The sequence below is a fragment of the Notolabrus celidotus genome, chromosome 19, assembly GCF_009762535.1.
Source record: "Notolabrus celidotus isolate fNotCel1 chromosome 19, fNotCel1.pri, whole genome shotgun sequence".
In the NCBI taxonomy this organism is placed as follows: domain Eukaryota; kingdom Metazoa; phylum Chordata; class Actinopteri; order Labriformes; family Labridae; genus Notolabrus; species Notolabrus celidotus.
The window spans coordinates 19179638-19202185 of NC_048290.1; the positions used below are offsets into that span (position 1 = coordinate 19179638).

At 38.2% G+C, this 22548-nt stretch overlaps 1 protein-coding gene across 3 annotated transcripts in view; it reads left to right on the plus strand.

The window, feature by feature from the left end:
* The window catches only part of phf24 (PHD finger protein 24), a 38480-nt gene extending 17595 nt beyond the window's left edge, over window positions 1–20885 (plus strand). For 2 of the 3 annotated variants that reach the window (XM_034709471.1, XM_034709472.1), the window contains exons 3-9: window positions 1790–1975; window positions 8561–8639; window positions 10053–10255; window positions 11861–12027; window positions 15052–15084; window positions 16864–16941; window positions 19474–20885. In XM_034709471.1, the coding sequence (XP_034565362.1) occupies window positions 1790–1975; window positions 8561–8639; window positions 10053–10255; window positions 11861–12027; window positions 15052–15084; window positions 16864–16941; window positions 19474–19570 (843 nt within the window). In that variant the 3' untranslated portion in view covers window positions 19571–20885. The remainder of the gene's footprint in view (window positions 1–1789; window positions 1976–8560; window positions 8640–10052; window positions 10256–11860; window positions 12028–15051; window positions 15085–16863; window positions 16942–19473) is intronic. The other variant, XM_034709473.1, reaches the window with a different exon arrangement.
* The last annotated feature ends 1663 nt before the right edge of the window (window positions 20886–22548 follow it).

Genomic DNA, 22548 nt, shown 5'->3' on the forward strand with positions numbered 1-22548 from the left:
GATAGCAAAATTCCTTCTTTAGCATCACTTATGATTAAAAAAGTTAAGAGGTGGTTTATATGGAATTTAACATATTTCACAGCACCAAAAAACTGAGTGCCCCCCGTCAGATACGGAAAAAAGAAGAAGCGGAGAGTTAGCGCTGTGCATTGTGGGAAACAGTACGCAAGGGAGACTGGTCCGCTGCATACTGGGAAATTTTCCCAGTAGTTTTGGCATACTGCAGATTTTGCTCTTGTTCACATACTACATAATGAATTTTGGCCAAATCAGTAAGTACTACTAGTATAGTGGGCAGTTTTAAAAACAGCCAGAGTCTTCTCTTTGCATTGCTTTCTCCCAGTGTTTCCATGAGTATTCTTTTGGATTAGGTTTCTCAGACATTTGTTAAGTTTTTGTTTGTGTTTTGTTTGTTCTTTTATTATAAAATCTTAATCTGCACATGGTTCCTCCTTCCAGTTTTTCCCAATGTGACAGTTTAGTTGTGTGTTTTGATGTTGATTCAAAAAATATATATAAAATCAGAAAATGATCCATGCTGAACATCAAACAGAAATCTAAAATCCTGAGATTGTGCTCTGATGATTTGGGTTATTTATTTTGTGGCATAATAGATTTAATTGAATTGAATCTATAGAACCCTATCTTCACATCCTGCTCTTTTTAACCATCTTATTTTGTTGTTTGCTGTGACATTGACAATTTGTTCCCTTAACTTAAGATCAGTCTTCATATCACATGCAGAAATTATCAAAATCAGGACAAACAGGAGATAGCCTCCTCTGATGATGCTCAAACTCCTTACTTTAGCACTTCACTACCTTTAGAACTCTGTGTTAATTGTGCACAAAATACACCACATACCTCACTTGGCCATCAGATGGGTAAGTAGCTGAGCACTATCATGCTCCCGAGGGGTTGAACCCTCAGTGTTATTAGCCACATGGTCTTTTCTGTAGTACAAGCTTGATCTAGTACAAGAAATCATTCTGGATATATCCTGCCAAGTTCAAGAGAAGCTAAAGTCAGCACGCTATCACACACACTAATACTGTGCAGACAGAGTGGCATAATGAAACTGAAAGCCTGGAGGGCCACTTTGTATATCTTCATTTTTAGATAAATTTCCGCATCTTAGAAGTTGATGGATGAACACGTCCGCCACTTTGAGGTCCCTGTTGAAGGCTTAGACTGCGTTTGCAGTAGCGCTACGATGCAGGAAGCTCGTTGTAAATGGAGCCAGGTCGCAAGAGGTGGGCCATAATTCTCGGATAAGCTGTGACTTGGGAAATTAGACAGCGTGTCAGCTGGGATGCGACTGCAGCCCCGGAGCCGGTGCTTTGCCATTAAATTAAAGATTTAAAAAAAACAGCAAGGATGGAAACTCACTGTGTGGTTAACAAGTCAGTCATTTTGCAGTCATCTTCTCTGGCTTGACATCCTGGCTATAAATGGTTCTACAGAGACGTTTAAGAAAGTCTGACAGTAAACACATCACACAAAGGCAAAAATATCAGCCTTTTTGTCAAAGTCAGAGCTGTTTGATTGATCTACCATTGTGAGCATAGAACATCACACAGACTACAAATACATTGCACAATACACGTCCCACCATGAAACGACACTCCTACTACTGATGGACTCAAGCCTAATCTTTCCTCCTGTTACTCAGAGCTTTGATGGACAGGAGATAAAGCAGGGCTTGTTTGTGTGTTTGTAATTCCTCACTAAAATGGTTTGCAAAAAAGAGCTGTTCATAATCTGACTGACAACTCTGTTTACGCCTCAGCCGCCGAGTGATGAGATGTGTGACGTGTGTGAGGTGTGGACAGCAGACGACCTGTATCCCTGCAGGATCTGCACTCGGGTGTTCCACGATGGCTGCCTGAGGGAGCTGGGCTACCTGCGTGCCGAGGCCCTGCAGGAGATGAGAGATACAGCTCACACTGTTACTGGATGGAGCTGCTACTATTGTGTAAGTCTCCACAGCTTGCTGCCACCTATGTAAATGTGAATGATATATGCTAAAATATACACCTAAGTTTCAGCAATTCAGATGTGTCATTTTTTTTGTCACCTTTTCATCCTGTTTCTCAAAATCATCCATCAGCAGCAAAGCTATTGTTGCTTTCTTAGTAATGTAACAGACAGCACAAATGTTTTTGTGGAATCTCAAAAATCTTGTTTGTATATAAAAAAAATGTATCCTCTGAGTCATCCATTCATGACATTTTACAGCAGAAAAGTATTTATTAATAAAGACTAATGGGCGTGTTATGGTAGAAGGCACAAATTAGTGTTAAATCATGCATAGAAGGTTTTGACCCATCATAAATGACACCTAATCTGTTCGTCAGACTGTTTTCACAGCTTGCAATCCTATAAGTCGAGATAAGATGTTCTTAAAAGTTTCATTGAGACAACCCGTTAAGAAGATGTCAGTCATTTTGAGCAGACAACTGCTGAGCTGCCTGTGAGCTACCTGTCAGGCAGAGCTCAGTTTCTCCCTTTGAAACATCAAAAGTCCCACAGAGACATGTTTTTATGCAACAAAACCATCTTTTTTTTATTCTCTGCAAATGCACAGACACAAAGCCAGTACGTCATTCATACCACGTGAAGCCTTTTTCTTCACAGCAGACATTTTGAAAGTTATGACAGGAAACGCACAACTGTTAACTGTTTCCTTCCACTCTCAGCAAAATGTGAATTAGCCTCTTTAGCTATCTAGACTTGATTAAAGTAGCAGGTAAAAGTTCCCATATAAACAGGTGAAAGTTTCTCCTATTCCAGCTTAATAGGGAATCAAATTATTATTGCAACGTGAAAACTGTTCTCATTCCAGTTATTACTTTATCAGTTGTGTGAGAATTGTCACAACTTGGACCATACTTGTTGTGACAGGTGAGTTGTTTGCTGGCAACTCATGACCTGGAGATTGTGGAAATTCATGCATAAATCAAAGCCTGCAAACAGCATCATTGCTCTGGCTAGTTAATGTATGTTTAAAATTAAAAGATATGGACATGTGAGTCCTTTGAGGTGATCTTCTGTCAGGTAATGATCATGTGTTGCATATGTGTCATGTCAAGTAGTTGCTTTCCTGCAAGACTGTAAAGCTTCATGAAACTAAATAAGTTGGTGTTAGAAAGAAGTAAAGAAGTATACTTTGGCCCCATCTGCATGGGATTATTATTAAGGTGAAATCACCTATATTTTGGGACACAAAGAGGTCCTCTGATAATACTAATCCAGCCTGATTCAGTGTCTCAGTAATTTGGGGTAATTCTTTTTTAGGGTCATCTCTGTGGCTGTGTTGCTTGTTTGTTTACATTGTAAACAAAAGTATTGACACCAATTTGGGGGCAAATTCAGTTGAATCATTTTGCTACACAATAGGAAACTCGTTCATAGGAAGACCAAACTCAAATCATTGAAAAGCTCCAGTTGTGGAGAAGTGATTACATGGATGTCACGCTTTGCACATTTTCTATCTTTCAACTGGGCTATTGCCTTTGCAGTGCTAACAGTATATTGTACAGTACATTGAGGCAGTGTTGCCTGCAAAATGTGAGGCACTATGTTGCTTTGCAGTGTATAATTAAAAAGGAGTGCAGCAACTTATTTATTGTTTCTTGGCAACAACTAAATCCCCCACGCAGACACTTTCAAATCAATATCTCCAACTATTGAGAGTTGAAGGAGAAAATCTGGGGTGGATTCAATACAATTTGCTTTATTGCATGATTGCTTATAAACTTTATATGACATAAAGTTGTACATTTAATAAGGCATGTTATAAAGTTTATAATGCACGTTCTTTGTGGAAGTTTACTAGATTTTGGCATCTTCTTCTTTTGCTGTAAAGATGGGCTGATTTGAATGGGTGTGTCTGTGGTTTCCGATGCTTCAGGAGAAAGCCTCATGTGGACACTCGAGGAACTGCAGTTTTTAGCACTTTTGCACTGGCTTAGTTTCTCAAGGTCAGAGATATCCGCTATAGTTCTACGATTTACAATGTGATGCTGCCTCGAGAAATGACATGGATGATATGCAGTGCCTATGTATTTTTTCAATCCGAAAGGACAGAAAATTAGAGAAATTACAAATTTTGCTTATCTCATGGGAATACACCACACCAAACACTGATGTCAGGGGGTCAATCACAAATTAACACAGGCCCCCAGGTTATGCTAATCCGGTGTGAATAGTCCTTATGTGTATTTTTCAAACGTTAAAATAAATGTCCAGCTTCTCAAGAATCAAAGGCAAAATGCCATAACTGATGCCTCTTTGGTGATCGCCGCTTTATTAGAGGTAGAAAGCAATCTGTTTTAATTCAAGCCCAAACAACTGAAGAGTGCTTTTGCTAGAGAACCCTTCAGAGTGGAGTAGGTGCTCCGTGTCTTTCACCAGCCCTGTGAAGCAAAATCATTTGCCAAATTTACGCTTACACAGGGAGGTGGGGGAGCATTTTCACACAATCGAAGAGAGGACACTGAAGCGTCCTCTGTCTCTGGCTCTGGCTTTCTTCAGTGTGTGATGGGAATGAGGGTGGAAGGATACAACTCAGTGAGGGAGAGAGAGATTTTAATCGGGAATTTAAGTCCTTATAGGTAGGGAGGGTGGAAAACCTTTCTTCTTTGTAAGGACACATCAGTTACAAATTCCCCCTCCTGTGTATGTGACGTTTAATTTCACACATGCAGAAATATGGACTGAGTTTCCTGAAAAATGGGTTTACAGTCAGTCTTGAAAACAGACTGCTGCACATATAGCTCAGTAGTATCCAATAACAACAAAGAAGGGTTCATGCACATGAAGTGACCCCTCTCTACATCACGTCTTTTACAAAAGATTGTAAAGCCCCTTGAGGGCTAAGATCCCAGGGTTATGCTAAGTGCAAAGTTACGGTGTCCCTGCAAAGGATGTATTAAGATAGCAAGCTGGATATGTGAGTGACATGGAACAAGACAAGCATTCATTATGAATGTAAGTCCAATACTTGCTCTCTTTTTATTCCCTCTCTCTCTTTTGTTGAAAGATATTTGGAGGAGGCCAGTGAAAAGGCTTATCAGAGCAGAAACAGTGAGCTTGTGAGGGTGACAAATATGCAACACAGACAAGAAGGGAGCTGCAATTGTTGGTTGTAAACTGCATTATTTTCTGTGCGTTATTATCTACCACTTATTCATTTCAGTTCTGTCACTTTTACCTGAGACTTTTAACGTCATGCATTGTTCAGAGACCTTTAGATTCAAGCAGCAATAAGATATTATTCTCAGTCTAAATTTGGCTTATTAAAATCTGTTTGAAAACATGATCAATGCTGTTATCTTTCTGAACAGGACAGTCTAAAATATCTATTTATGAAAACTGCCAGAACAAGATCAGAATGTGTTATCATTATACTTATCCCCCAAGAGGCTTTTTGAGTCACAAAGAACCTTTATTCCAGATGCTGTTAAGAGGTTTTGTTTAAACTCTTCAATCCCTTTTAAGAGTTCTAATTTTAATTAATATAATTTTAGCTTCCATGCCAGATGGCCGGTTTCATTGCTCTGCAGGAAGTTATTACTTTATGAATATGATAACACTGCAGATTTGAGATGCACATAAAATGTATATCTGGCATATATTCTTTGTCTTTTATCTATCTTCCCTGTTGTTGGATCGTCTTAACATCCCGAATGACAGTCACATACAGCTCAATTGACACTATAACGGCTTTTGTGTTTCATTATTGCTCCACTATGCTATGTAGTCTCAAAGAACAGTGCTTAGTGTGTTGTATTTTCTTAATCTTCTTCTTTTAAAGAGTTGTAAAGTGTAGAAAACTCTGAATCTGACACATCTATAAGCTGACCATAGAATCAACCAGAGGCTAGATAATCTGCTGCATTATAAGGCTGTGATGTAACATATTGAGCATGAGAGGCAGGAAACACACACTGCATCAGGACTGTTGACACTTTACACAACAACGACAGCAAGAGATATTGATAAACTGTATTTACCACACAACATATTCGATGAGATTGATGGTGTTTCAGCTTTATGTCATATACCATATTTCATCTGTCTGTGCTTTCTTGAAATGTATCCCTGTTGGTCTCTTTAACCGCCTTTATGATTGTACAACCGCTGAGAGAACATGCTGTGGGAGCGATACAAAGGGATGTGGAGGAAAGGGAGGATTTTCTTCAATTTATAAGCCTTCTGTTGGCTGCTCTGTGGTGATAGCTTTCACTCAGCTTACGCATTTTAGGCCAATAGTTCCACCAGTTAAAGGGACACTTCTCAAAAATGTTACAAGGACACAGTGTACCAGAGTGCATGTGTACATGTTTTATCAAACTATATATAAGTGTGTTATCCTTGTTGAAAGATGTACATTTTAAATCCTTGATCTTAGGATGGACACTTTTAACCTACATAATAACAAATGCACAAATTAACACATGAATAAATAAATGAAGAATAAGAGCGCACTTGCAGATATTAGCTGGTAGGACTGAATAATTTCTTACACATACTGTGCACGCTCCTGGACTGTAAATGCTGCAGACTGTGGGTAAGCAGGGTGTTGGCAGTTACTGTGATCTTGATGACAGGTTGAAGAAATGCAGAGGGACATCATGCAGCTTGTTAGCACATATGTTCAGCTCCCAAAGGCTTAGATAATGAGGGCATGTGTCCATGTTTGTCAGTGGGCGAATCAAACTTTTCTGCATAGAAAAACAACAACAACAACTGGGGAGTTCAGTCAGGGCCAATGTCTGGATGAGGGTGGAATATGTAGGGTAGTTGCTCTGAAAAGTTCCCAGGATTCATTTAATACATCATATTTTCCTTATTGAATATTACTTTTGATGATACAGTTGATGCTAACATGTTGGGTAACGTCTTGGAAATGGAAACATAATACAACCATTTGTGGATCTTATGAAGCACTGAGGTTTAAAAAAAAAAAAGCGTTTTATGGACTTTCTCGGTAAATTGGAACTGACTTACTGCATCTCCATCATCCTACAGGGATCATTGGAATTGAATCAAGTGACTTATAAGTAGTGCTGGGCGATATTGAAAATGATGTTATCAAGATAGAATATTTCATATCAGTGAATATCGATAATTATCACAATATATCAAATCATTATTTCATTTGAATTTAAAGGCAGATTTTTGGCCCTGAGTGAAAGTTGAAGAAACCGGACAGTTTGTTAGTTTGTATCTGGATTTAGTTTTCAGATGAGCTTCTTGAATCCAGAATATCTGACGGTGCTAACAGAAAGCAGGTCTTTACTGTAAAATGAGATTTTTTTAAGTTTTAGTTTGTAGATTCTTATTTCTCTCAGGTTGAGCTTATTTGCATAATTTGATTTAAATTTACAACAAAGATATATCAAATTGTGTATTGTGTATCAGTTTAGTAGATTATTGTTTTGAGTTGTGCACTTTCCTTACAAAGGGTTAGGGGCAGAGTGATATTGTTTCCCACAGTGCAGTGAATGCATCAGAGTTATTCAGTGTTCAGTTGTCTTACGGTCACGTCTGGCATTAAACGTGTTAGCAACACAGCAGAAGTTGTCTCCCTACTCTTCCTTTACCCACATCCTGAAAGTGTATTTAATGAAGTGTATTAAGTTAATAGTTAAAACAGAGTCGACACAGTGTCAGACTAACGACTCTGCTTTGAGCTGGTAGGTTTTGAGTTTTCTTCGGTGTCGCTGTCGCTTGTCTCAGCTGTGTTTACATTCAGCTCTGAATGTCTTTAAGCCCCGCCTACCTCTCATCCCACGACATGATTGGCTGTTCAATGCCGTCTTCTCCTTCTGTCTAATGTTGGGTGGCAACTAGTGGCTCATTGGCACCTCCCTTTCCAGTGGTTGGGAGGTGTAATTGCAGGTTTATTTATATCAAATTTATATCAAACATTTGTCACATTTATATTGAGAAAAAATATTTTACGATAATTATCGTTATCAAATTATCGCCCAGCTCTACTTATAAGATGAATAATACAAATATGTTACAGACATTTAAAGAGTGTCTCTTGTGATTTCCCTTGCCTTTGGTTTTGCTGTTGTCTGTACCATACTTATAGAAATATATAAATATATATATTACACATTTTTGCATGTTTCATTTTCACATCCAAAGGCCAATTTGTCTTCAACCACATCACAAATGTATATTTTAATTTTATATTGAATTCTGTTTTAGTAAGAACATTTTCTTCACATAACTTTTACTCTGTGTTGAAGGTTTTAAATGAAACTAATTGGAAACCCCCCTTTTCTTTCTCTCTTTTTTTTCTCATGATACAATTATGAACAGAGAGTGGGATATAACTGCATTTCATGTGAATCACTTCAGGAACAAATTAGTTCACAAAATGGATTCATGATTCAATAGTTCAAGGCAGCAGCGTCAGTAGGGACTTGGCCCATACAATAAGAGCACACTCACATCAAGTAATGCACCACTTAAGACGAAAATGTGTGAACACCACTTGTTTAAGTGTAATCCTCTGCCCTCATGTCACTCTTATCCGCAGGATAACCTGAATCTACTTCTAACAGAGGAGGAGATGTACAGCCTTATGGAGACCTTTAAGCAGTGCAAGATCATTCCAGGTGAGACGCAGACTCAAGACACGTTGTTCAGATTTACAGAACTTTAGGTAGAGAATGAAAACTGCAATTTAGATGATATACTTTTATGGTTCGCATTGTTTATTAATCAACACAGAAAAATATTTTCTAATGACATTCCACTGAACCGCAGATGCATTTTGTGTGTAATGTTATTCACTTGCTATAGGCAAGAATGAGAGGATCGCTCTTATTCAATCTGCTGCTACTGCTCTGTACAGCCTGTATGATTGTGGACTTTTTGTTTTTTATTTATATATTCATAAGCCATGCTTAGCCTCATTTTGTTTCTTCCTCACTCAACATAGAATTGTCATGAGCTGATCTTGTTCAGTTTTGGGTTTTTCAGTGAGAACTTTGTTTTCTTCTTTTATTTTGTTTACCTTGTGTTTTCTGTCTGTCTGTTACCTTTTGTGTTCTTGTAGTCCTTGTGTATTTTATTTTGTCTCTTTACTCCCTGTGTGATTTTGTTTGGTCTTATTGTTAAGTTGGTTTTCAGTGTTTCATTTTGGTGAATATTCTTCAAGTGTGTGTGTTATGTCTAGTTGTACTTCCTGTGTTTTCACGCCTTTGTGATTGTCTACACCTGTGCCTTATTGTTCTCATCTCCTTACTCGTTACTGGGTGTATAAATATATACAGTATATTCCTCCTGTCTTTGTCAGATCATCGTCAAACCTTCCTTGTGTCCTTGCGTTTGTATCACTTATGTGTTTTGCACAGAAAATCTATCTATAAGTTATTTTTGTTGTAGCTTTTAGTTGAATAAATCCTGGCATATGGGCCCTCCTCCTTGTTTCTACCCACTGTGACAGAAATAAACTCTTGCATCAGCACCTGGTGGCCCTCGTGAAAAATGCTGACTGTTTACCATAAGTCTTGGAAAAGAAAAAGTTTGTGAAAGAAAGAAGTTGATGTATCATAAAAACAGAACTTCTCGAGCTCTTCTGCACACTGCATCTTTTTCCAACATGGCCTGATACATGTGTTAGGGGACTCTTGTTCCCTTATACTGCAACTTTTTAGTTGGTTAAGCACTTTCTATCACCTACTGTCTCTGGATGACCCTGCCTGGTCTATCAGACCTGGGAACTTTCAAAGCAAACATACAACTGAACATTGGTCAGATATACTTTATTTTTTAGCTCTCTGCATTTATAAATATGTGTATATCTGTTATTATTACTTTTTCCACATTTCCCCACCAGAGTTACAACATTATTTGTCATGCCTACTTCTAAATGCGTGGTATTATTCCACTGCTTGGATGGAGTACAATCAGTGGGAGGTGGTCCCGTCTTCGTTGAGAATGAGTCACCATAAGTTAATAATATCTGGAAGACTGCTCGATTACTAATTAAGTCTGACGTGATGAATTGTTCCTTGCTGCTGTAGAGTCGTGCCTGGTGTCAGATGAGCTGCTGCAGTACCGCCACTTTGCATCCAAGCAGCAGTTTGATAAGGACTTGACTGATGAGCAAGAAGAGGAAGTCTTGTCCCAATTCGCCGCACTGGATCCTGAGAAGAAGGGTCAAATCGAATGGTCCGACTTCCTCTACTTCGAGTCTCTGGGAGTGTTGAGGAAGTTTCGCACAGAGGTATGGTATAAGAATGAGGGAATGTGTTGAATATATTCATTATTTCACTATCAGGCAGCTTAAAAACTTACAGATTTTTAGTCAGCATTCAATGGCACCTACTCTTCAGATGTCTCTAGCTTCATTTCATAACACAGATTTTTCCATTTTCTTCTAGCAAGAGTAAACTTGGAAGCAGTTTTAAGATGTTTGTGTCCCCTTGGACACAAGAAAGGTCACAAAACGCAGGAACACATTTTTTAATGTCATGTTTATGTTTTTTTTCTTTCAAATTGAAGGCCATCATATCCCTTGTTCCTTAAACTTAGTGCTAATATGTCATTTCTAGGGCTGTCAAATGAATGATTAATTGCAGAATTTCCATAATAATCAGGATTAATCAAATGTATTGTCACTTGTTCAAAAATGTGTGGTTTTATATATCAAAACATTCTTTTAAGTCCATCTTGACAATGGGAAGCAATTCTCAACAGTGTCCTGATTTGGGAATCAAATGATGTTGGTTACAATGATTGCCCTCTAGGTAATTCATAGAGGCAGTTGTTGGATGTAATGGATCCTGCACTTTATTAATCGACCCTTCGAGCTATCGCTGTTTCAAGAGTAATGCTTGAAGAGTTTTCCAGGCATCTCTGTTTTCAAAATCCAGTGTGGCCTGCCTTTGGCTAGGGGGAGGAGGGCTATCTGCATCAGCTGTGTGCTCAGCTTGCTTGTGTAACTTTAGACTCAACATACTCCGGCGGTAACTCAATTCACATCGACAGTAAATGCAAATAACTTTGGTCTTGTTGAGAGAACCATCTGGCAGAGCTTTGAAGCTGAACCTGCCAGTCACAGGACCGGTTTCTTTATCAATCTCAGCTCAGGCGGGGACTGCTTCTGCTAGCCATCCGTGTTACTGGTGCATTGCTTTCTGATTTCCCACAGGATGGGCATTATCATACAAGCTGTGTGTCAAAAAAATGATGATGCGTTAAAAGGAGCAGCATTTTTAGGATGTTTGTAATGCAAAACTTTGACAGCCCTAGTAAATTCACATTCTTTATAACTATCCAAGTTTTCTGGTTGAACCTGAAATGCAATAAAACCTGAGAATATCTGGCCTGCGAGCTCCTAGTTTGAAATTTATTAGGTCAAGAAAATAGTTGGAAAATTTGTAAACTGGGATAAAAACTCTCAAAGATCAAAATTTCAGATAACGGAGCACTTCCCCCCTTTATATTTTTACTATCATTCTTACATGTCACTTATTTATTCATTCAATGGTGCTGATGAGAATGAAGCTAATCAGCAGGTGCCAAAGACAAACAGATTTGTCTGCACAATCTTCCAAAAACTACCCCCAGCTGTTTAAACATTTCTTTTTGTTTTAAGCTTGCAAGATAAAATATGCAATTCATGCATTATGTGATACCCTGGGTTGCAGTGCTAATTTGATTTTGATTTATTAAAGCTAAAAACATTGGCACACAAAAATACCCTTTTTCACAACCCTTGATTAGCAGCATCGAATCACAGAAGATGACTGGGATTCATAGTGATTCAAAGGAATGTTTCCAAGCCGTCTAATTCAAAAACACTTCTTGGGTTTTTTTTTTTTTCTAGAACTCACTGGTGCGTCTGTTGACTGCCAAGGAGAGAGACACTGCGCGGTCAGTGTTCATGGGTCTAACCCAGGATAAAGACGGAGTGATCACAAGAGCAGAATGCCGTCAGGCCCAGCAGTCCTGGTTCAACAAGCTCAACAAAGACTCCCAGTCTTGCAATGTGAGGTAAGAACACAGGATGAGAGTCAGTAGCTGCAAAGCAGTACTTGATATAATTCAAACCCATAATCCAAGTTTCAAGACTTTGATGAAACACCGTGTCTCCATGTCTAGACTGAGAGAAAAGGCACAAATCCGTGCACACGTTTGGCAGGATTTTGAGGAGTGAGGATCTCTTCATAATGCAAACTGCAGCTGGCAGAAGAAAAAATGGTTTTGCTGTGTAGGGAATAGAAACAGTTGGAAGGAAGTCTGGGAGCAAGATAACAAGCTGCGCTCTTTTCCCATTACATATGCTTCATCGTATTGAGGAATTCCGCAGTAAAAGTGCCTGTTTTCATCGCATTGCAGATGACACATTGTTTTACTTATCCAATATATCAACTGAGATTTTATTAAGACAGTCTGTGTGAACACAGATGTACGACAAATGAAACATGTTCAGTGATTCAGAGATTTTTCTTTGGCTGCAAACCTTCAAGAGTCAAAATAAGCAATAAAGAGCCCTTATATTTGTGTTACAGCTCCACTTTTGAGTAAGAAGATTTCTACTAAACAAAGTTTTCAGTCTTAACTTTGCAACATCATAACTGAAGCATGGGGCTTGTTTGATTCTAACCAACATTAGGCCTAAATTAAGTATCCAATCATATCTTATGATACACTTCAGCACAGATGCATGTATCTGCATTTACATACAGTATATTTCTGTATTTTAAAACCGTACCATAAATAATTCAAAGACAGTCATTAAACTCTAATTGTAATAATTAGATGGATTTATAAAACGTGACATTATTTCATTTGTCTGTATAATTAAAAAAACAATCACACAACACTAGAAAATGTGCTGCTCATGGTGATGAAGATACAGAAAATTCTCACTGTTTAACACACTGATCAGCTGCCTGGATGACAACCTGATTATCTCTCATAGCTCTCTTGACATTGCAAAATTTTGTCTCCCAGCAGACAGCTGTTTTCAAGGAAGGCTTCAAAACACCTGCTGTACACTTCCTGCGCAGCTCTGTGCAGCAGACAGACAACGTTAGCAACTAGTTGCAAATATTATAGAACAGCTATTTCCCTTTAAAGTTGGTAATGATCAAATACAGAGCTTGAAAAAAAGTGAATCATCAACTGTATTCTTCAAATTGTTACCAAGATAGTTCCAAATGAAAGAAAGAGCCCTTGCAGGTCTGGATTGTTTTCCATTTTGCTATGATTGAATGTTGATGACTCAGCAAGCCATTTCAAATCCTTACCAGCAGACTCCCTTTAAGGAGCGAGGCTATAAATCAGAACCTGCGGCAATCAACTAATTGCAGACGCATACTGTAGATTTTGCCGTATCACCACAATAAAGTCAATCTCATTGAAAGACATGAATGAGTTATAACAAGGGAACTGAAATGTGCACCAGATTGCAGTTCTTAATTGTGCCGGCTGGTACAAGGAAAAGCAAAGTTTTTAAGTCTTGAAGACTGAGAAGGAACATTAAGGCAGAGCTGGTTTACTGCACTATTCAGCTCTCATTCACATATCGATTGCGTAGCCTTATGTCTGAATAAAATAAGCAAACAACCATAAATACTCTAAGATTCTAATGTTACATTTAGTATGGATTATGCACAGCATGAACTCGGTAAGAATTGAACATCTGTGTAGTCCCATAGTTCATTGCACTGGTGTTAGCATTTATCATACCTCATACATTCTAGCCAGTGTGCAAATTAAAAAACCACAACTATCACCTAGGTATCGGCTTCTACTAAAATGTTCCAAGGTCAAAAACATTGTGGGAGGTCTGAGCTACATCTTCACAATGAGTTGGACATTTATTTTATAATGACACTGAGAATGTATGAGTGGCTCCTGTGCATTGCAGAAAAACTGGAGCTATTTTGATTGCAACCTGGATGTTTTCAGATTGGATAAATGCTGATATCAATGAAATACTAATACATTTATTGCAAAAGGATGATGAGCAGAAAAGATCACTATTTGCCTGTAATATTTTTTAACAAAGTCCAAAAACTTCATATCAAGACATATCAAAACTGTGATGTATTTGTAGCCAAGTCCTCTTTTTATACGAAACGCACCAACACCAGTCTCTTGCTATTGCTAACCTGTCGTGTATTAAATTGATGGAGCTGGTTGCTTTTGTTTGAACTCACTTGAACTCCATTTTTTGGAGGCTCCCCGGGCTGACTTTGCATAGAGCTGTTTGTGTTTTGTTTAGAGATCAATCAAGGTGCAACGCCTGAAATTGCTACAGGGTGCCGACACAATAATTTAAGAGATATGTATAGCGCAGGACAATCTTACACAACAACCCTGCAACAAATACCACCGTTGTAGAGCCTTTTGTTGATACTAGATCAAAGGAGAGACTATATAACGCAATCTAGTGAAACTCTTCCAGAGGTTCAGCCTCAAAGAAGGATAACAAGGTTGAACCAACTTCTCTTTGATAATACAATATAATATAAAATCCAAGCTTACAACCATCAGAAAAGTGTGGATTATTATTGTACTGGACCGCATTGAACAGCTGTTGTTTCCATGGCCTTGCAAAAATGCAGAAATGAATAACCCTCAATACTGCACAATACACTGGATAAAAAGAACAAAAAAAAAACGCACTGCTTGTTTATCAGTTTCACCCTCCCAGACAGACCTCATCAGAGTGCTAATGAAAGGAAAATAAGCTCTGATTGACTCTGATGAGGTTACATTAGTTTGTGCTCACTGTGTATTTGTGTGACAGTGTTGTGCGTCATTGGTTGAAAAAGTATTCACATCCTCTCAAGCAACAAAAAAAATCAATGCCAAGTGAATGTCCTACATTTAAAGGAAGATCTACACTGGATTAAATGTACTTAACACCACTCGTATGTCTTCACTGTCTGTGTATTTATGCATGTGCCTCTGTTCATTACTACTCATAACCACCTCTGCTGTGAAATCTCATGTGCCCTACCACATCATTCCTCTCACCTATTCAACACATGGCAATCCCCACAGACTCATGGGACTCTGCTCTCCTTTGAATTGTGGGTGAGTGTGACTCAGCACTGCATGGCTTGCCTCATTTTCCTCACTTCAACATTTTCCAGCATGCTGCAGTTCTCAAGTGTTCTCAGACAACCCCTCAATTTAGATTTCATTTGGAATATGGTGCTCGCTCTAAAAGGGAAAGAGTCCTCTTGACCCCAAACTGGAACTGTTTCCGATCATACAGTGATGAAAGATGCATGTGTCCTTGAATCAAGTATAATGTGCAGAACTTGAGCCTTTCATATGGTCAGGTTTTACTTTTCTGAGGCATGAATGTGATTCTGCTTGGCCTCTTATTATAAGGATGAAAAGAAATCCTTTTGTACTCTTTAGGGAGCTCCTCTTTAACAGCCTCAGTTATCGCTTTAAGAGGCTGCTGTAGAGCGGAGGGTTGTGAGAGTGCACTGTGCATATCAGGTCCACACATAGCACTAAAATGCAGCCTCACTCAAGCTCATCCAAAAGCAAATATCAAATGAGTCGTAAAACTCTTCTCTCTTTGATCACTGGATTACAGGCATTCACAACCAACAATGTGAGAGTGAAATGGAGCTTTAAATGATGCATCAGTCAGTGGTTCACATCAGGTTACTCATTTAGGTATTTTGCTATCATCTGCTGTCACCATTATTGCAGAGGCAGTGGAGAATTTTTATGCAATTAAACTGACTTTGACAGATGATGCAGCAATGTTTGGGTTGATCACAGTTGGCAGCCATCAGCTCAGACAGATGATAGAAATCTGTATGAATAAAGAGAGCAGGTTATAAATGTCAATATCAACTGTCTGTATATGATAGAATTATATTTTATTCCCTTTCGATGGAAGATATTCTGATATATCTGTAATTGGACAAATGCATCTTTTAATAACAATTAGAAACATAAACTGTAATAGAATAATCTTGACAAGTGAGGGATAATGTCTGGTTAGCAGGTAGTTATGGGAAAAAGAATCCCAACAGGGTGAGACAAGACCCCGACGCTTCCTGCTAACCATACATTATCCAGCTTATTACCCAGCTCCTAACTTCAAATACAAACACGTTGTCAAAAAACATTGATTCAAAGATTATTTTATTGATTTAAAGTGATTTATGTACACAGTTTTTAAAAAATAGTCCCAGTGATTCCTCGTCAGTTAGCATTCCATGGCGATGGATTCTTATTTGTCTGTTGCAGTGGATTTAACATGAAACTGTCCTCATTCAGCTCTCCTTCTTCTCTGAGTTCTGCGGTTCACACACTTTAAAAATAAACGAGGCAAATGTCACAACTTTTAACCCTGCTGCTGTCATCACCACCGCTCATGGTTTAAGTTTCTTTGTAGAGACCGGTACCATAGAGTCTCTTCTTAGCAGAACTCTTTTCTGCGGATTGATTTGACATGATGTGTGATCAGTTTGCCTCTGTTGTTGCTCATGTTAGTGAAAGTTATTAACCGCTGTCAATGGGTTTTGACCAATTTGATATGTGTGACATGTATAATGAGGCTATCCCTAGCATCGCCTTTACTACTGTGAATAAATAACATTAAGATTAAAGTATTTTGATATGGCTAGATGTTAAGGAAGAAAAACAGGTAACAAGAAAACGTAATAAAGCACCATTTGAGCACAAAACAGGCGAAACATTTTCCCTTTCTCGAAGGAAAAAAGTTCACTGTTTATCCTTTTAATCAGCCCACAGGAATGTCATGTCCTTTACTGACTGCTGAATAGCTAACTCACATATCTAAACATATCTATGTTTTTTATATTTATATAACCTTTCTTACAGCATAAGTCATGTTGGCCCCATATGTGAGAGCAGTCCGGCCAGCTCTGGCAGTGAAAGGAGCAAGACTGATGACAACAGGTTTGTCCTCTCATATTTTCCTTGAGTTCATCTAAGGTAGGGGATAATGTTATTGAACAATGTCTTATTGTAAATTAACCTTGTTGTAATGCAAATTGGTGGAAACCAATTTCCCTTACAGCCTTTTACCTCTAACAGACTCTAACAGTATCCTTCCATCATTAAGACCAACATAACCTTGTTCACCCTGCTACAATAACACAGACTTTCCCCTGGATTAGCTTATGGCTCCTGTGAATGCACTAAAAGGTCCTCACTGGGGAAAGACAGTAAATATTTAATGTGTGGCAACAATGAGATACACTTTGAGAGTGACATTGCCACCTATAAAACTGCAGCATTGCCCCTGCAAATGCCCTGGAACTCACTTCCTAACTCTTGACAGATAATGAAGAAAAAAAATTAAATCAAACAGTGGCCAGATACACACTACTATTACCCAGCAATTGTACCGTTTAATAATTGTAACGATTTGTGGAGTGAAATATTCTTTGTGGGATAACACCAAGTGGCAACCTCCAGTCTTGAGAAATGAAGCCAATTTGGAAGTGCTGATGGCTGCAGTTCCTTGAGTTTCCACTTGGCTGGTTTCAAAAGCCCTGGAAGCCACATACACACCTATTATAAAAGCCCATGTTTTCAAGTTAAACAGGCTTACAGCCATTAATAGACTTCAAAACTCTGCTTCAGACACCAACGGGTGATGTCACTGAGAATGAATCAATGTTTTATACAGTCTATGGATAATACACCCACTCACTACTGATTCCTGAAGTTGCACAAAAGTGATGATTTTTACCTTCTGTGCAAAAAACATGAACTTATGTGCTCAAGATAAGGAATTTGAAAAGCAGTTTTGAAAGCTTTCTCTTGCCATGTGTGATGAAATAGGCATTAGCTTTCACTTGCTGATGCCTAGTTTAACACACTATTTATTTTGATCTCTCTCAGCCACCCTTTTAGTAGCAATAAGCTAACGACATGCTTGAAGACTGACTAAATCTGGGCACATACTAAAAAACGTTTAATATCTCAACCCATTACTAAATGCGAGAGAACACATGATGGTGAATAACGACAGATATGACAATTTTGTTTTTATAGTGTATGGTGTGCAACAACATTGCCAACATAGATTGTGACACATAAAGATTCTTTTAACCAGCATTTACAATTAGCAATGATCTAAATTATAAAGCATAATATGGTGAGCTGTAGTGACTCTACAGCAATTCCATGTCATCACAGAAGTGTTTGATATCAATAGGTTCTCTCAAACAGACCACATGGAGAAATTAAACTTTGATTTAATGCATGTTAGTAAAGCCTATTACGAATCCACACAACATTGGGCAAATCCTTCTCTACTCAGCAGAGGGCACTTGTGTTACACACAATATACAAATCACAGTGTCGAGCTCATAAAAATACACATGAACAATATTCATATTATTAAAAAAGCATGCTACTGGTGCATAATGGCATTCATATTGATTTTTCATGACAAATGATGCTGTTGATGAAAAGGGAAATCATTATCACTGGTTAATAACTTGTGAACAGAATATAATTAACTTGTACACACAAGTTAATAACTTGTGCACATGCAGGATAATCACTTGTGTGCACACAATACAAATGTACACCTCATGGGGCTTCAGGGACTTACACTGTTTAGTTTGGTTATCATGAGCTATCCGCAAAGAACCAATAAAGAGCGATTATAAGTCTGTTTCTTAATGTGGTCTTGAATCCATGTTTGGTATTCAACTTTTTTTTTTAATTAACAAAAATGAAAGGACCAAAGCCTGCATTGTGTTCGCCATTCTTAGTCATTTCCTACTTTAGTACCACAATGAATGAACCCTTCACTCTGACAAGGACATAAATCTTTGAAAATGAGTCACAGATCTTTGCTTCCACTTTTTGAAGGTCAGACTATGTTTTAATACAACTAGGTAATGCAGAATTTAGTAAAAACAGCTCTTACATTAATAAAACATTTTGTTGAGGACTTCTTCAGGCTTTGAAAATGGAAAAAGTAAAGTGTTTGCACAATTGAATTAAAAATTAATGATCAGCAACCATGTTTACTAGAAATTAGGAACATGTTGCTGAGTGCTGAGTGCAGCAGTGTATCTTATTCATATAAGTTTAAAATTCTGTTTCTTTTCCACAACATCAGAGCTCTCTGTCATTTTTTTTTTTTTTTTTTGCACTGTCTACTTTGTTACTGTGACACTTGAATTTCCCCGTTGTGAGACGAGTTAAAGACTATCTTATCTTATCTTATCTTATCTTATAACATATGTCAGGCTTTGGCTGTAGAGGCAGTGGTTTGAGATGCACTATTAAGATTTGTAATTTGTCGACCATAAGAAAAATAAAGAAATTTTACGCAGTTGTCAAACAAGCAATAGCCTTATAACTTCTACCTTGTCCTTAGTTTGCAACCCTATCCTTAACCCTTTTTATACTGAATTGCATTCAGTGTTTCTTGACTAATAGTGATGATCTCCCTATCTTCGACAGGCCAGCAACCTGGGCAGACTTTCTAAAGGAGAGTGCCATCTACATTTTGGCTGCACGGCCCAATAGTTCTGCCACGCACATCCGTCTCCCTCTATAGTCCAGGATCCTTCACTGCACCAAGCAGAGAGCAGGAGAGAGAGGGAGAATGTACCCTGTAGTTAACAGATGAGTGGAGGAAGATAGAAGTGATTACACGATGACATAGGGACAGCAACTGAGCGAACCAGATGAAGCACTGAGAGACAGCAGATCAAGCCACCGACAGAATCTCTCCTCCTCTGCATTACCTTTAACCCACCACACGGCAACACACACTCACACCCTGACTGACACACACGACACGAGTGACAGCAGCTGTCACAGGACCAAACTCAAAAATGTGATGGCTTTCATCAAATATGTGAGAGGAGGGACTAGCAAAGCAACCACCTACTCATGGATAGTAAGGCAGTTCTGAAAGTTGTGAGTTTAAAAATCATGCACGCAATCTGACAAGCTGTTAAGATTCTTACACTCCACATTCAAGAAAAAAATCGGCACTGTCTGGCCCTGCAGCTTCACAACATACCTCTCCATGTTGGTGCGTTAGCACGACAGCCTGTTACTCTTTTAAGTATACATTCCTATGGGTGTCATCATGTTCTAATAATAGTTACATAGTACTGTTATGGGTTTGTGTTCTTTGCCATTAGAATTGTTATTTGTACTGTTTAACAAGTGGATAGGTTTTTGGTTGGGGGTAAACCCTGCAGCTGCCATTATCAGAACATATACCATCAGGAATGAAAGCTATCTGCGTACATTATATTATATGAGAACTGCTGTTCATTGCCGAGTAAATTATTATTATGCATTAAAAACCTGTATTTATTCTTGTATCCTCTGATATATCCTCTGTGTTACCTTTCTCATCCAACAATCTATGTTCCTCTGAAGTACTAACTGTGCAAAAGGATGTGAAGTGAATGTTAATGAAAGCTAACCCATTAATTAATGTGTATATACTGCCATATAGTTCCTTTTGTCCCTGTTGTGTGCAGAGCTGCAAATTGACAAGGTGGCCCTCTTGTTCTGGTGTCATTATTTGCACTTAGGGATTGAAGACTGCGTGACATAATCACTGCAATGAAACGGTAAAAAGCTACGGATAATGTGGTGCAAACATTCATTCTTTCTTTAAAATGCTGAAATGTGGTGGGAATCCTATAATGTTGCAGTTTACACAACAATTTATATGCACATGACACTGCTCATAGACTCACTGGAACATACTGTAACAAATAGAACTTAATGTAGTGTTGATGCTATGTAGTGAAGGTTCTGCCAGATTGTGAAAAAAGTATGTTTATGACATGATGGTCTGGGGGATGTGTCACAGTGCTGAAATAAATGCATGGCATTAACTCTCCTAAGAATGTGGTTGTGTGTCATTTCTCCTTTTATTACAGCATGATGGCTGAAAAAGCAGAAGATGAAAAACATTTAACCTGTGAATTTATTTTCCAAAGAAGTAGCGTGAATGTAAGAATAGTAACATAAAATAAGGGCTTAATTCAGTTGATTACAATATAAGTGGAATAATCTATTTTTGATTTATCTTAAATCACTGAAAAACAAAAGTTATTTTTTGATTAACACTAAGTCTTTATTAACCATTTAATCTATATTAGACCTATTAAATCATTTGAAAAAAATGGTACTATTTCTGGTAATGTCAACTTTTTCATACCATACCCGTTATCTTCTTTATTCATCCAATATCAAATGCCTCTGCTACACAGAAAGAGGCTACATGATACTGTAGTCCAATGAACTCTAACTTCCAAACCTCTATTGTTCATACAGCTGGTCTCTTTTAAACTCAGGAAATCCAGCCAAACTTGCACTACATAATGTTTATATGAGAAACCGATGGGTGACTAACCTTTAAATACCCTTTTTGTTTTCCACAAGGCTCATCACTTGATGAGAGTGCTTACTTTATTTCCTGGGACATCAATTTGATAGCCCTAAGGAGAATGTGTGTAAATGTTTTTACAGCCAATAAGCTGGAGACATTAAAAAGTGAGTTCAAAATGGCGTCATTACTCACAGACTTTGAAGATAAGCGTTATGTAACACTAGCCAGCCACAGCATTGGGCGCCATATGAGATTTGAAATAGTCACAAGAGAACATGAAAAACACATTTTGAGCAAAAAAAGAAAACTTAAAAACAAAATCACGATCCATGGAAATGCATCTGTGCCAAGCTGGACTGCATAGATACTTGACTGGAATCCTTAAAAATTTAACTCTAACACAATGTAGATTATTTGACAGTCAATTACACATGCAAAACAGCATCACCAGATTTACACTTGTTTAACTTTCAGCCAGTCAATTTGACTTCCCACTATTTGCTATTCCAAGCAGGGGTGGGGCCAGGTGGTGGCCATGTCTGATTGGCCACCCCAAAATCTTATACCATGATTGGCTATCTGGCCTTATAAGAGTTATGTTGAAATCTTCTATTTTGGTTGTAACAGGCTACAAGTAGCTCTACTAGTAGTACTTAACTTTTATTTGTGACTTTGGTCAGACTTATTTTGAGTCCGTAAAGATTTTAGCTCAGAATATTTACGAAGGTGGCATTTCTGTGTTCCTTTTAAAAAATTAAATACACACAGGACTGTAGCACCTGAACAATACTTCAATGTAAGTATATACAGTTTTAAAGACCAGAAAGGAAAGGTACATAGAATGTAGTTAATTTATTTGTGCATGCCATTTATTTAACGCCAACCCTGAGAAAGTTTATGCCCAAGTTTTGGCCACCCCAGTCTAAAAGATTGCAGAAAATGTTGCGTCAAAGTGCTTAACAACACAGTGATCAATGGATGAAACATTTTCTGAGCACTGTACCCACACAGTCTGAAACATACTGTGTGCATGTCAGGAGGGTCATAGCACAGAGACAGAAGAAAGATCATGGAGCTGACTGGAGCTGAAGGTCTGTTCAAGCTTACTTACATCCTGAGGGCAGAACCCTGGATATCACTTTCCTACTACTGAAATGAAAAGGATTGTGTCTCAC